Below are 13299 nucleotides of genomic sequence, written 5' to 3'. Positions count from 1 at the left end.
TGAAGCTCTTTCTCGCTAAGACAAACCCTATAAAGTCCAATTCTATGTGTTGACATGTGTTTTCCCTTTATGTCCTTCTTTTTTTTGTCTCTCGCAGTGCCAGACTTTGCATTCTGGCAGCCGGTTAACAATAATTAATTGCACGCACTCCTGGCAGTCTGTCTGTCCGTGTGTGTGTGTGTTTTATGTGCAACGTCTGAGCTAGGACTCTCGCGACAGTCTTATGATTTATTGCTGAACGGATAAATTAAATTTTGCACACAGAAACGCACAATATAGGACGCTCCTCGCCACAGTTTGCCTGCTGTGAGGATGGTTTCAGTGATATCATCAGCCATGATGAGACAGAGACATGCAGAGAAATGCCTTTTTAAAGGAGCGCTCTTAGACGTGACCACACACACATGGTATGCTCCCCACACACATTCACACTCAGACAGAATATGCTCTAAAGACCATAGCAGGGGAGCTCTGTCTGTTTCTGTGTGTGTGTGCTTAAAGTTAAAATCCAGACGGCCTTTCCAGAGACCAGACTATTGAGTCTTATAACTCTCTCAGGTCACAGATTATTAAAATAACAGAGGAGATATAAAGTCTTTGCTTGTGTGTGTTTGCGTACGTGTGTATTCTGTCATTGTACAACTACAGTATCGGGAACTGGCAAGAAGCTGAAGAAATGTGAACATAAATCTTTCACACAATTGAAAGAATATACACGACTGACTGGATAATTGTGTGTAAAACAACAACTTATGCATTAACACGTCTGTACGTAGTGGTGAATACTGCTGTATTCATTCTTATTGTAACTTTTTATATCTTCTCAAGCCATGTAGCGAACACACCCTGCACGCAAAACATGACGAAAAGTGAACGCTGCCGCTCCGGTTTAAACATAGTGGTGGCCCTGTAATGCAGACAAATCTAGATGCTGCTGTAAATGTCTCCACATTCCTGCAGAAGTTACTGTTTTATGGCCCTACGTGTCCCACCTGTGGCCCAACACACCGTCTTCCAAGTAAAGTTTAATAGAGCATGATGATGTCGTGTAGCGTTGTCATTTTAGCCTTCGCAGGTGAAAACAGCTAGTTTGTGTTGTGCTGCGTGCATCACAGTGGGGTAGGCTTCCTGGCTGGGTCACGTTTCTGTCACTGGTAACGTTTTACTGTTTAGCTTCCTGTATGAATTGTTAATTGAGCGTGAAAGTATGAATCCAGACCATGTTGTGCTTTTGTTTTCTAAGCCAGTTAAGGGAGATTTGTTGAGAGATTGTCTCCCTATTTTCCTCCCCCCCCCCAGAGTACCTGAACGGTCTGAATGCAGATTTCTCACACAAAGACTCCTTATTCTATTATACAATACTGTGTGTGCTTGTGTCCTTCTTGCGGCTTTTACCCAGTGCTCACTTTTTTCTCCAAAGAGGACAGATAGCCCTCCTAGAGCGTATCAGACACTCACGGGACAGTGCTTACCAGACCCTGGGTGGTGCAGTAATCTGTAGTCATTATTAAAGGTCAGACTGCTCTCATATACTTTTAATAATGTTTTTGTGGTGACGGACCAGCCCATCCACCCTCCTATCTTTTGGATGAATAAGGAAACATTTGGGGCCATTTCCAGGGGCAGCTTGGAAAAGTTAACTGAGACATGACCAGAACAGGACCACTGACGATCTACGGCTGGTAGATCAAAGCTAAACACGACTTGTGCATGCATGGAAATTAGTGAATGGCATTCATATATGTTAATATTGCATAAAATGTAGTAATTTTTAGAGATGTCTTGATCCCCACCAAACCTCCCTCTGGTGCCATCATTCATATATATTGTGTTGTATTTGTAAATATTAAAGGAAATGAATAGCTGATTTGATACAAGATGCTAATTAGCCTGCATTGATGGAAGAAAGTACCAAATTTTCTTCCAGTTTGTGAGGAACTGCTGTTTTTTTTTTGTTCATTAAAAGCATAGTGAAAAACAAGTGATATTATTTTTTTTATGTAATTTCTTTTAATTGGAACGTGACTGTACAAAAACAAACATTTCAGTTACTTTTTCTGTTCTTCTTTTCCTAAATTTATTTAATTAAAAATTTTAAGCACTTCATGTTTTTTTTCTTATTTGTCTAAACCATATAAAGCAAGAAGTTTGTTTTCGAGCTTAATAAAAATGTTTTGTTGCAATTTCTTTGATTGACTGTATTTGTAGAAAAATCTCTATTTTGGTATTCCATTATTTTTAAGATTACCTACGAGAAAAACAAAAAATCTTCCTTCATAATTTTTCATGCTGTCAATACTAACATTTAAAGAATAAAATCCTGATCATCCAAAGTCTTTGTCAGACTTTTACTAGCATTTATAATCCGAATCGGCTTTAAAGATTGTAATCAGTGGATTTCTAATATTTATTTAGTAATATTTTTTGTCCTCTTTGAAGGACATTAACGTTCACTCGCTTGTCTGAGATGGAAAAGCTGGGACCACACCTGCTGATCTGTGTTTTGTGGTCATGTCATTCTGCCTCCTAAGCCTGACTACATGTAATTACATCAATGGGCCACACACTGGTCATATTACGTCCGACACCTGTGAGATGTATTGAATATTGAATCATTCTCAAAGGTGTGGAAGATATACTAACTATGAAAAAAAAAAATGGGGGTTTTGTTAATGGGAAGATATAAAACTGGCAAAACTTCATGTAGCTTTAGATTGTTTTACTTCTATCTTGTGTAAGAATTTGCAAGCATTCTGCGACACTTTATGTTCATTTTTTAAAAAGGAAAAAAATGCACTGAACCTGTAATTTGAGCTTCAGAAAATGTTTATGTAAACTGTGCATATGAAATGAACATTCAGCTTCTAAGGTTAAGTTTACCTTGAAGTAAAGTAGAACAGGTGAAAGAGTGAATTCAGTCAATCTTTTTACAATCCTCTTATTTTCTTTAATAAGTAGATTTCTGTGATATTTCTCTATTAGCCGGATTTGACAAAGGAATTGTTAATAATTTGACCTTTATTGATTGATCAGACGTTAACAGGTTGGTCTCATATTAACACATCATTTAGGCGTACATGTAAACGACCGGAAATAGTTTGTGCACATGCAAAACTGCTCTCAAAGTTTTGTAGCAACTGGAAAATGTTTCCTTCTATGTGTTTCTTTGTCCAAATAACAATGCGTCGTATGGACTTAAGAGTTCTGCCCTGTGATGGACTGGCAGTCTGTCTGGGCTCATCCCGCCTCTGGCCCAATTACTCCTGGAGATGGGTATCCCCCGCTGACACAAACAGGTGCAGTCAGTGGATGGACTTCAGAATTTCTGTCATTTGATGGGATAGTGGATGGGGAAAAAAAAATCTAAGCTCTTCGTTTTATTATAGAATGAGTGAATAGACAAAGCGTTCCTGATTTATTTCATTCCTACATCCTCAAAAGCTGCTTTAATGCCACCAGCGGTCACGCATTCATAATTCTGCTATTTTTTTAGTCTACTGCAGCACCGTTTGACGTATGATTCGACTTTTTAATACCGCAGTTCAACAGCTGGTGATGCTATTTTTTATTTGTATTTTCAAAACAAAGTTTGTGCAGTTTTTCCATCAAGAAGTCAACACGACTCTTGTGTTCTTTTTGTTCCTCAGTGATTAACTGTACAGATGTTGATAACAGCAGACTATCTGTCTTATTGCGCAATCTGTCGGACTCCTCGGAACAGCTGATCATGTGTCAAATTAATTATAAGAACGCACCTGCAGGATATTTCACACATGACACCGGCACGTTCTGTAGCCGTCAGGTTAATGGGACGATGTGGAAATGTCTTGACACAGACAAGCAATGCAGACACAGATGGAATCGCATGTTGGGAAAGTCTGGACGCGAGTGGAGCACAGAAACTGGGACTGGGGGAGAAGACAGCCGTGAGGGCGGGAAGAGGATAAAAGATTAATTGAGAGAGTGCTTGAAGAAAGATGGACAGATAGAGAGAGCTGGGGAAGTGAGGTGTGTTCTTAGCCTGTGTGTGTGTGTGCCTGTGTCTGACTGAGAGCCATTTAGAGGGTGAGGAAGAAGAGGGAGGGAGGCTCATAATGAGAGAGAGGCGTTGAAATATGAACGTCTGATTAAGTTTGACATTTAAGATGCCATATTTTGCATGCTGTTAGCCCATAACAAATGAGTCCTACACTTTTGAAGAGTGTGCCTGCATGAACATGACTCACCATAATTGTATGTGTGCAATTTGCGTGATGCATGGCGGGAATGAATTGGGCCTCTGGTACAGTGAGTGTAAGTCGGGATTCTGGCATTGATTAGGGGCCCCGCTAGTCAACTGAAAGCTTCAAGACCTGAGATGGCAGGTGGACTTTTTCTTCCTTCTGTTTCTCCCTAAAAGCTCATTCTGTAGTCCCAATAAGAGCCATGCCTACCATTTCCAAGCTTTAACTAGTTTCATAAAAAAAAAACAAAAAAAAAAACTTCTCTCTGAGCCAACTTTTCCCTGTATTTCTGAGAAAGGCCAGAGACCCGGGTCACGCGCTAAGCACAACTAATCAGCATGTAGTTGAAGTGGTTTGCTATTATTATCCGAGTGCTCTGAATAGGTGCAGTTTCACAGACTAATCTGTTTTGTCTGTGTGGGTCATGTGAACTCTTTAGCTAATATTTTCTGCAGCTGCTTTCATTTTCTGAAAGCCGACGTAAAGCTACAAGCTCTTTCACTTAGGACCCTCGAGAGAAATTTTGTGACCGTCGCATGCAAACAAGCAACCGCTTGGTGCTTCTTTGTTCGGTTAGCTTGCAAGAGAGGATGAATTTGCGCATCATGGGATCTAATGATAGATAGGATGTTTATCAAGACAAACATTTAAAATACAGATTTTTTTTTTAAATCTTGATATTGTACTTTTCTGCCAAAAGTAACAAAAAACAGTCAATTTCTTGGTTCTAATATTTAAATTTAAATAAATTTATTACAATGAAAATCGCCTATTACTTTTGTTCAAAGCCATCCGTCCGTCCGAAATGACCTGAGCGGCCTTTGTCAATATGCGACTCTTTTTACTGTGTTTACTCTTTAATTACACTATCAAGACCTTTTTTCTTATTTCCTGGACTTGTTTTGCATATTTTTCACTTTATATCTGTGACACAGAATCCGCCTCCTTCCTGAATGAGAACTGGACCGTCAAACGGTGTTTATTCTTCCATATAATCAGTTATCAACTTGACTTTACTCTTTAACCAAGAATTGAAAAAAAAAAGGTCAGACAAAAGTACAAAAGTACAAAATCCAAACATATTTTCAGAATTTATTGTTATCATGGATAATTAGCAATAATTCTTCTTTTTTTCCAATGCTTGTGAAGAATGCCATATAATTCATTCACACTGGCAAACCTGTTATTTAATATATTCTTACATTATCCTAATGCTTGCATTTGATACACGCTTTACTATCATTCTTCTTCCCTCAGATCTTTACATTAAAGTCAGTCTGAAAAACCTCTACATTTAATGAATGGTTGAATCTCTCCAGGAAAAACACAAAAAACAAATCACAATTACAGCTTGTCCTCTCTTCAAGTGTCCTCACACAATCGCTTGCTGTCAGAGGCTTTCTTTGTCCATGTCATTATTTAGATGTCAGAACTGGAGGTGTAAAAATATAATTGTGCTACTTTAGACAACCTATAACCGCCATCTGCATCACACAGTTCAGAAGTACAGACTGTGAAATTGCAGGCTGTTTCTGGAAACTTGACCAGATACACTGGTCTCATCTCTGTTGGACAAATTAAGCCCAAAACGTTTCACAAATAAATAGTTGATTTGTTTATTTTCTATTGTTTCAGAGTAACTTTGAAGTATGATGAGTTGTGGTTTAAGACATGTTCTTATTAGTCATAATAAACACTTCAAATTAGAGGAGGTTTGATTTTCTTTTTTTTTTTTGTTCTCATATAATCTTGTCCTACATTTTCTCTCTTACTCTCGATGAAGGCAGACACTTTTTTCCTCTGCTAACTCCCTGCCCTTGCCTGCCCTGCTTGCTCTGTTTTTGTCCTGTCTTTTTCTATATTTTTGGAGCCTTTCTTTGCACATCATCCAAATCTACAAATTATGGATCTGGTCAACCGATTTCTCAATGCAATTGATCAAATTTTCAAGGAGAAGTCTGGGCCCAGGAGAGCCCTTTTGTTCTGCGGGGACACACCCGGCGGGATTCACCCTGGATTTATTCATACAGGATTTCTGCTGTTTGGATCTTATGGATTCCTGGCTTATCAACAAATTTGTGACAGACTTGGCCGAATTAGGGAACACTCGGACTGTTGGTGTGGACAGAGACAAGGACTCTAAAACTCACTAACAGGATGGAATCGATCTTGGAGAAGTTGCTAGTTTCAGTTCAGTGGAACGACCAAACTAATTTGGATGATTGGGAACTGAGATGTATCAGAGAGACTTTAGGGAAGATTGAAATTTATAATCTTCGACCTAAGACATTCTGTTTCTGAATTGTCTTTCCCCGTGTGACCTTGGAAGGGCTGCATATTTCTAATCTCCTTGAAGATATGTAAACACAACGCTCTTCACTCCTCACCCCCTCCTGTATCCATGGAGTTGTGAAGCTGAGCGCTCCCAAGGACATCATTCCTAGATAAACAACACCTGTATCGGACTTCTGCCGGGAGGCTCAGTAACGTGGTTTCATGGCCCTTTGACGTCACTTCCTTCACTCGTGTCTTTGTTTTTCCCATTGTTTTGTCTGAATGTTGTCATTTGCCCTAATGTATCCTTTCCTCTTTTTTGTTTTAGTTTGTTAGAAACGGTGGAGTACTCCCTATTTAACCCAGAAAAGGATTATTTTAGCTTATTAGTAATATCAGAAATTGTGGAGTACGTACTATTTAGATCATTATTATACAGCCCAGAAATGGAATCAGAATTAGAATAACTACGAACTTGGAATCCAGAAATACTTAAGAGGAACAGTCACTGCTTAGTTTATATTACTTTTAACCCAGAAAAGGAATTAGAACAAACTTATAATTGTGGAGTACTCACTTTTACTCAGAAAAGGAATTAGAGCAATCACTCTTTATCTTATTTTATCAGAAACTGTAGAGTACTCACTATTTAGAAATGGAATTAGATACTTAGCAATCCTGAACAGGAGCACTTAGTTTACATACTTTAGAACAACATTAGATTAGTTTTCTTTCCTCTTTTTTTCTTTCCTTTGGTTTATTTTGTTTGCATTTCCTTTTAACTTATGTAAAGCACTTTGAATTGCCTTGTTGCTGAAATAAAATTACCTTATCTTACCTTCTACCCTCCTTCTTCTACTCCCTTCTTTGGCACCCATTTCAAACTATCATTTACCAAAAAACAAAGGGACAATTTCATTTTTATATATTTGGCTTTTCTTGTTTGGAACCTCCAGACCTTTTAACTTCATCATCCTTCCAGAAATACCGTTAAGATTTTATTGGAATTACGTTTGCATTCTCTATTCTTTGCATCAATAACTTTTATTCTCCGTCGATCTTAAAAAAAAAAAAAAAAAATTTTTCAAAACAGATAACAAATGGACAAGAAAGGGAGAGAAAAAGATGACGCCACAGTGAGAGTAGTAAAAAGAGGGAGATATAAACCCCCCACTACAAAGAATGACACAAATCAAGAAACATTAGGAAAAACCAGACCATGCCTTAAGCATTATTTCTTCATATGTTGCTAATTAATCCTTTGTTTATGAAAGAAAGAGATGCTAACAGCAGCGGTCCCACGGGGAGGGGAATATCTGGAGGCAGAGGGAATGCGTGGATGTGCTGAGAGTCGCTATCAGACCCATCCATTACCGCAACTCAATAATACGCATTTAGAGAATTAGCTTGGAGTCATTGGGTGAAGTGGTAGAGATGTGCAGGTAATCTGTTTTTCTTTATTAGTGACATTTAACGTAGTTCGAAAGAGAAAAACCTTCTTTGATGACTTAAAGACTACATGAATGTTAATGGTGAGCTGGCTTCACTAATGATTCTGCGTATACTGTGCAGTTGGATTGACGTTATGTGTTTTTAAAGCTACGCAAAGCAAACAAGCCTTTAAAATTGGTGACAAATTGCAGGAATAATGGTAATTTTTGATTTTACTTGTTCTGTGTTTTGGGAAACTGAAAATATGCTTTTCAAACATGCTTAATACCAATTAAAAGTGTCTTTAGGCGTTGTACGTCAGTTTGGTTTTGCAGGGTTGCCTAAGGACAAATTGCTCATTTTATTCATGTTTAGACTTAAAGACCCCAGGCTGGGATTAGAACCCAGGACTTTCTCTCTGTAAGAAAACAGTGCTACCAACTGCAATAACCACTCCATAGAGCTATAATAAATGGATTGCTATATAGCTCTAATATTCCTCTGTGTATTTGTGAAGACAATTTACAAAGAAAGAAACTCTGTATCAGAACTCGAAAAGATGAGCTGCTACCTGCCTCGACCTAGTAGACCTAAGAAATGCAGAATGGCAGCTACAACAAGTGCCAACTCTGGGCAGGTTGATAAGTCAGTAACTGCAGAGCAGCAACATACAACATTGGATACAATATAGACTCTAACAAGTAAAGAAAACGCTAAGTTATAGATACAGCAAGTTTGCCAATTAAGGAAGATATTTGTACAAAGCTAATCAGTGCATCATGGAATGCCTCTGATATAACCTGTGATGGCCTTATATACCATACGTATTAACATTTAAATCCACCAGTGAGGTTTTCCCCAGATGGCCATGTCGGCCATATTTCACCGATCCTCGCTCCACCGCTTGTTGCTGGGTCCTTTAGCAGCTGTCCTGAGACGATTATTGGCAATTTCAGATAAAAGCCTCACTTGTGTTGGAACTAATTGCTGCTGATGGAAATGATTAACTGTCACATTTGTCTTCGTTGTGGTATCGGGGCTATTGTGGTGTGTGAGGGCTAATTGTAGCTAGTAGCAGGAGTTGTTATGCGGCATTTCGTAGTGGGTTATACCTAATTGTAGCTGATAGTAATCGTTCCAGTCTGTGAATACAGCCCGCAGCACAGAGAGGTCGAGCTTCGACGTACAGATGCTCAGACTCTGTATGAACTTTCTGGCCTTTTATAGGAAAAAAAAAAGAAAAAAAAAAGGCCAGACTGCAGTTTCAAACAAGTGTTGGATAATGGCAATATTTTTCATCGTTTCCTGCTGTATTGATTTTACTTTCTCCTAAAAATCACTCATAAGTGTAATTATTGTCATCATTAGTGCTTTTATGAACTTTCTAAAACATCTCGGCGCACATAGGGCAGATGGAAACACACTTAGGTCAGTCAGAGCCTTTTAGGTCGGGATTTCAGCTTCATTGCTTCACCACAACGATCTGTAGTTTTCCACTGTGTATGTGTGTGTGTAAGTGAATGATGAATTCTGACTGGGTGTGGTGAACATCAGATGAGATTTTCCTTCGCTCCCTGCACTCTCTGCCTGTGTCACCCACACACACACACACACACACACACACACACACACACACACAAGAAGTGAGTGCCAGGGCTGGTCTAGGCGTGGGCCCTCGCAGACATAAATTGCTTTTATTTTAATAGTTGTGCAGAGGGGGCAAAGACTGGAGGCTGAAATTGTAAAATGCTACAAAGGCCGCAAAGAGAAAATGGAATTCAGCAGTCCATTTTTTCCCCCCGTTTTTCCTCTTGAGCCCCCTTGGTTGCATTACAAGGGTTTTAAAATTATGTCCTGATTGTATGTGTGTTTGCATACTTTTGTTTTCAATCATCCCAAATGGAGCTTTCCACTACAATCCCCGAACATCTTTGGTCTAGAAGTGTTTATCCTTTATGTGTAAAACAGAGAAAGTTAGCAGGTTGCTGTCTTTAAATAACAACAAGCATTTTCAGCCTCGGATTGATCACAGGAGTCGTTCTCATTGTACACGCTATCTCTCCTCCAGATGGATCATCAAATATGCATTATCCCCTCTCTCTTTCCTCTCCTCTGTCATACTGCATTGATCTAAAAGTGATCAGTTTTGGCGTCTATCGGGCGTCTCGGCATGTTTGCGATCAAACAAACACATACAAACATGGGTCAACGGGTTTGCTGTGTTTATGAGCCAATATGAAGAGGATAACCACAAATAAACACACTTGCACACAAAAAACCCCCAAAACACGCAATATCTCTCTGTCACGACTGTTGTGAACAGTGCAACCACAATTGTTCTCTTTTCAAACAAAAGAAAGATTATGGTTTAACATAAAACACATGTCTGGTTATTTGGTGGCTTTTGTAAAGTGATTATAAGAGGGAAAAAGGGACGAATGGTAGAGGAGAGGAGGGAAAAAACAGGGTGGGTAAGAACTGAAAGAAAAATATTATTCATGAAATTACTTCAATTATATTAACAATTATTCTTGCGTGTCGAAGAAAGGAATATGGAGGATCAAAATGCCATGGAAACAAAAGGAAACAGACCCGGAAAGTGTTTCGGAGCAGCATTTTAATCCGATAATATGACTTGCAAATGTTTTCACGCCCCTTGCTCGTTTTTGGTTGTGTTTGACCGGTGTACGTCTGGCCACTAAATGGTTGACTTTAAGGCCTTTTAGGCTCAAAATAGTTGATTGGGTGGAGACTGCAAGTGAACAGCTGTTTCAAAGTCTTTCCACTGTTTTTCATTTGGTTTTGGGTCAGGACCTTTCCAACACCCAAACATGCCTTCATTTAACTTATTCCGTTGAAGCTCTGGCCGCATATCCAGGGTTGTTGTTCTGCTGGAAGGTAAATCTCCGTCACAGCAACCAATTTGTTGCAGGTTGTCGTAGATTTTCTTTCAGGATTATCCTATATTTCACTTCATTCATCGTCCCATGAACAGTGACCAGCTTCTCTGCAACTGTTGGGGAGGAGGAGTTTCAATGTAGCGACTGTGTATTCAGGTTGATGTGCAAGGTTAGTTTCCACCATTTTTGTTTCTTTTGTCCTTTAACGTGTTTACTGCATCTCATACATGGCTTGAGGAAAACTGTCAATATGAGTTATAGCGGCTACTTTTTATTGTTTTTGCAATAGCTTTCCCTTCCTTCCTTTTTCACAAAGACCCAAATTTTATAATCCTTAAAGAGAGGTTGTCCGTTAGAGAGATATTTCCACCCGAGCTGGGACTCTCTTCAGCTCCTCCAGAGTTTGCATGAACTCATTGGCTGATTTGATTGGTAATGTGCTCCCTGCCCAGCCTAGTAGATGGGATTTAGATTTATAACCCTGCTTTAAGTTTCTCGACAACTTTATCCCTGACCTTTCTGCTGTAATCCTTGCTCTTCGCGATGCTGTTGGCTCCCTCGTGCTCTTCCAAAAAAAAAAAAAAAAAAAAAAAAAAGCCTTTAAGGCTTACACAAAGCAGCTTCATTTTCAATGGAATTTAAATTACACACAGGTGGCCTCTACTTACTAGCTAAATTACTTCTTTAATGCATTTTATTTAGAAACATCAAAGTAGAGGGGTTAAATACAAATGCAGGTTTTTAGAGACCAAAACAGAGACAAAAGGACAGGGTGGCGTTGCAGCTTTAAAGTGAATGAAAGACGGGCAGAAACACAGGAGAAGCAGAGAACTTTGGAGTGTCGAAGAGGATGAGTTGCCATCCGCAGGCTCAATCATCCATCTCTGTGATACCGGATGTTTGGTTTGATGTGGTCAAGCATCAACCATAGGCCCGCCGATGGTGTCTCCCTCCCATGTCTCGCTTCATCTCACCCTCCTCGCTCTCGCTGTCTCGGGCTCTCTGATATGGTTTTTGTTCTCATGTGGTCATATGCTGAAGATTTTCATGGATGGTTTCGATTCCATCATGATGAAAAAAATTTACTTCAAATATAGAGTTAGAAAAAAAAAAAAAAAAACTACCCACCAGAAACGAATTGCTGCAACGCTGAGATTTTTACCTGCACATTGAGTCAGGTTTTTGAAGAGTTTTGGGTTTAACTGAATCCAAGCAATTTAAGACGCATAATTAAAACATTTTTGTTTCTCTCTTTTTCTTTTTTTTTTTCTATTTTGCATCTTTAGAGATGGTGAGGAAGAAGAATCCCCCTATCCGGAGTGTGGGTGGTGAGGAGGAAGAGGAAGAAGAGGGGAAGAAGCCAACAGGAGAGGAAGAAGATGAAGGAGACGAGGAGGAGAGAGTGGCAGCGGAAGCAGATCGGATAAACCGACCCTCCGAACCGGAGTCCTCTGAACGGATCCGAGGGAACGAGGAGCAAGACGAGGAGGATGAAGCAGAGAGTGAGTGCACCTCCTCCGTCGGTGAGCTCTACATTAATGAGGAGCGAGGGGGGAGGACCGCAGGCGGAGGGGCGAGGGCAAAACGAGTATTAGCGGCACAGTGTGAGAGACCCGACAGCCAGTCGGAAGCCGAGGACGGGGAGAGGGGAGCAGAAGGAGGGGAGACTGACCACCTCACTCCTCCTCTCCCTTCAGCACCTCGGGTCCTTTCCAGGCAGGAAGGGAGGGAGGAGTCAACCAGTGACACCCCGGCACTCTCGTCCAGCCCTTCTCCCAAACTTCAGGACTTCAAGTGCAATGTGTGTGGTTACGGCTACTATGGCAACGACCCTGCTGACCTGGTGAAGCACTTTAGGAAGTATCACCTGGGTCTGCACAACCGCACACGACAGGATGCTGCTCTTGACACCCAGATCCTGGCCCTCCACAACATGGTGCCCCAGCATACAAACTTAGGTAACTCCTGCTTCAGTGAAAGTTATAGTTTTGCTTTAAACAATCCTAGTATAAGGCTTTCTTAATTTTAACTCGGTACTCTTTTGAAAGACAAACTGGTCCGACTCATAGGCAGGTTAACATCATTTCAGATCGATGCAACTGATTAATTTACTATTTAAACATGTTCTGCTTGAAGCACCTTGAATTGTCTTTATTATTTTTCCAACTCATTTTGCTGTTCTGATGTCAGATTTACAAACAGGACAGGGAGCGAGAAGTCAAACCAAAGAGCTGGGGAAGACGAGAGCCGATGGACAGAATCAGCAGCAGAGGACAGTTATGATGAACGGAGCGTACGACATACAGGTGTGTGTCGCTCAGAAGTTACAGGAAAAACTTTTTTTTTTTTTTAACAAAGTCATGGATATCCTGTAAGTGGTATTGCTGAAGTATAACGCCATTCGTTTTTTCAACATTTCTTGTACAGTAGGGGAGTCGAAGACGAGATATTTTCCATCTAGCTCTAATATG

At 40.0% G+C, this 13299-nt stretch overlaps 1 protein-coding gene across 4 annotated transcripts in view; it reads left to right on the top strand.

Annotated features, from left to right (window-relative positions):
• Positions 1 to 13299, top strand: part of trps1 (trichorhinophalangeal syndrome I) — a 134071-nt gene that overhangs the window by 55023 nt on the left and 65749 nt on the right. For 3 of the 4 annotated variants that reach the window (XM_015049224.1, XM_015049234.1, XM_015049218.1), the window contains exons 3-4: positions 12115 to 12786; positions 13019 to 13134. In XM_015049224.1, the coding sequence (XP_014904710.1) occupies positions 12115 to 12786; positions 13019 to 13134 (788 nt within the window). The remainder of the gene's footprint in view (positions 1 to 12114; positions 12787 to 13018; positions 13135 to 13299) is intronic. The other variant, XM_015049242.1, reaches the window with a different exon arrangement.

This window comes from Poecilia latipinna, unplaced genomic scaffold (assembly GCF_001443285.1).
Source record: "Poecilia latipinna isolate Pla-1442-1.1 unplaced genomic scaffold, P_latipinna-1.0 Scaffold44, whole genome shotgun sequence".
Classification (NCBI taxonomy): domain Eukaryota; kingdom Metazoa; phylum Chordata; class Actinopteri; order Cyprinodontiformes; family Poeciliidae; genus Poecilia; species Poecilia latipinna.
The sequence above is the reverse complement of the archived record's forward strand: the minus strand, read 5'-3'. Positions and strand labels throughout refer to the sequence as shown.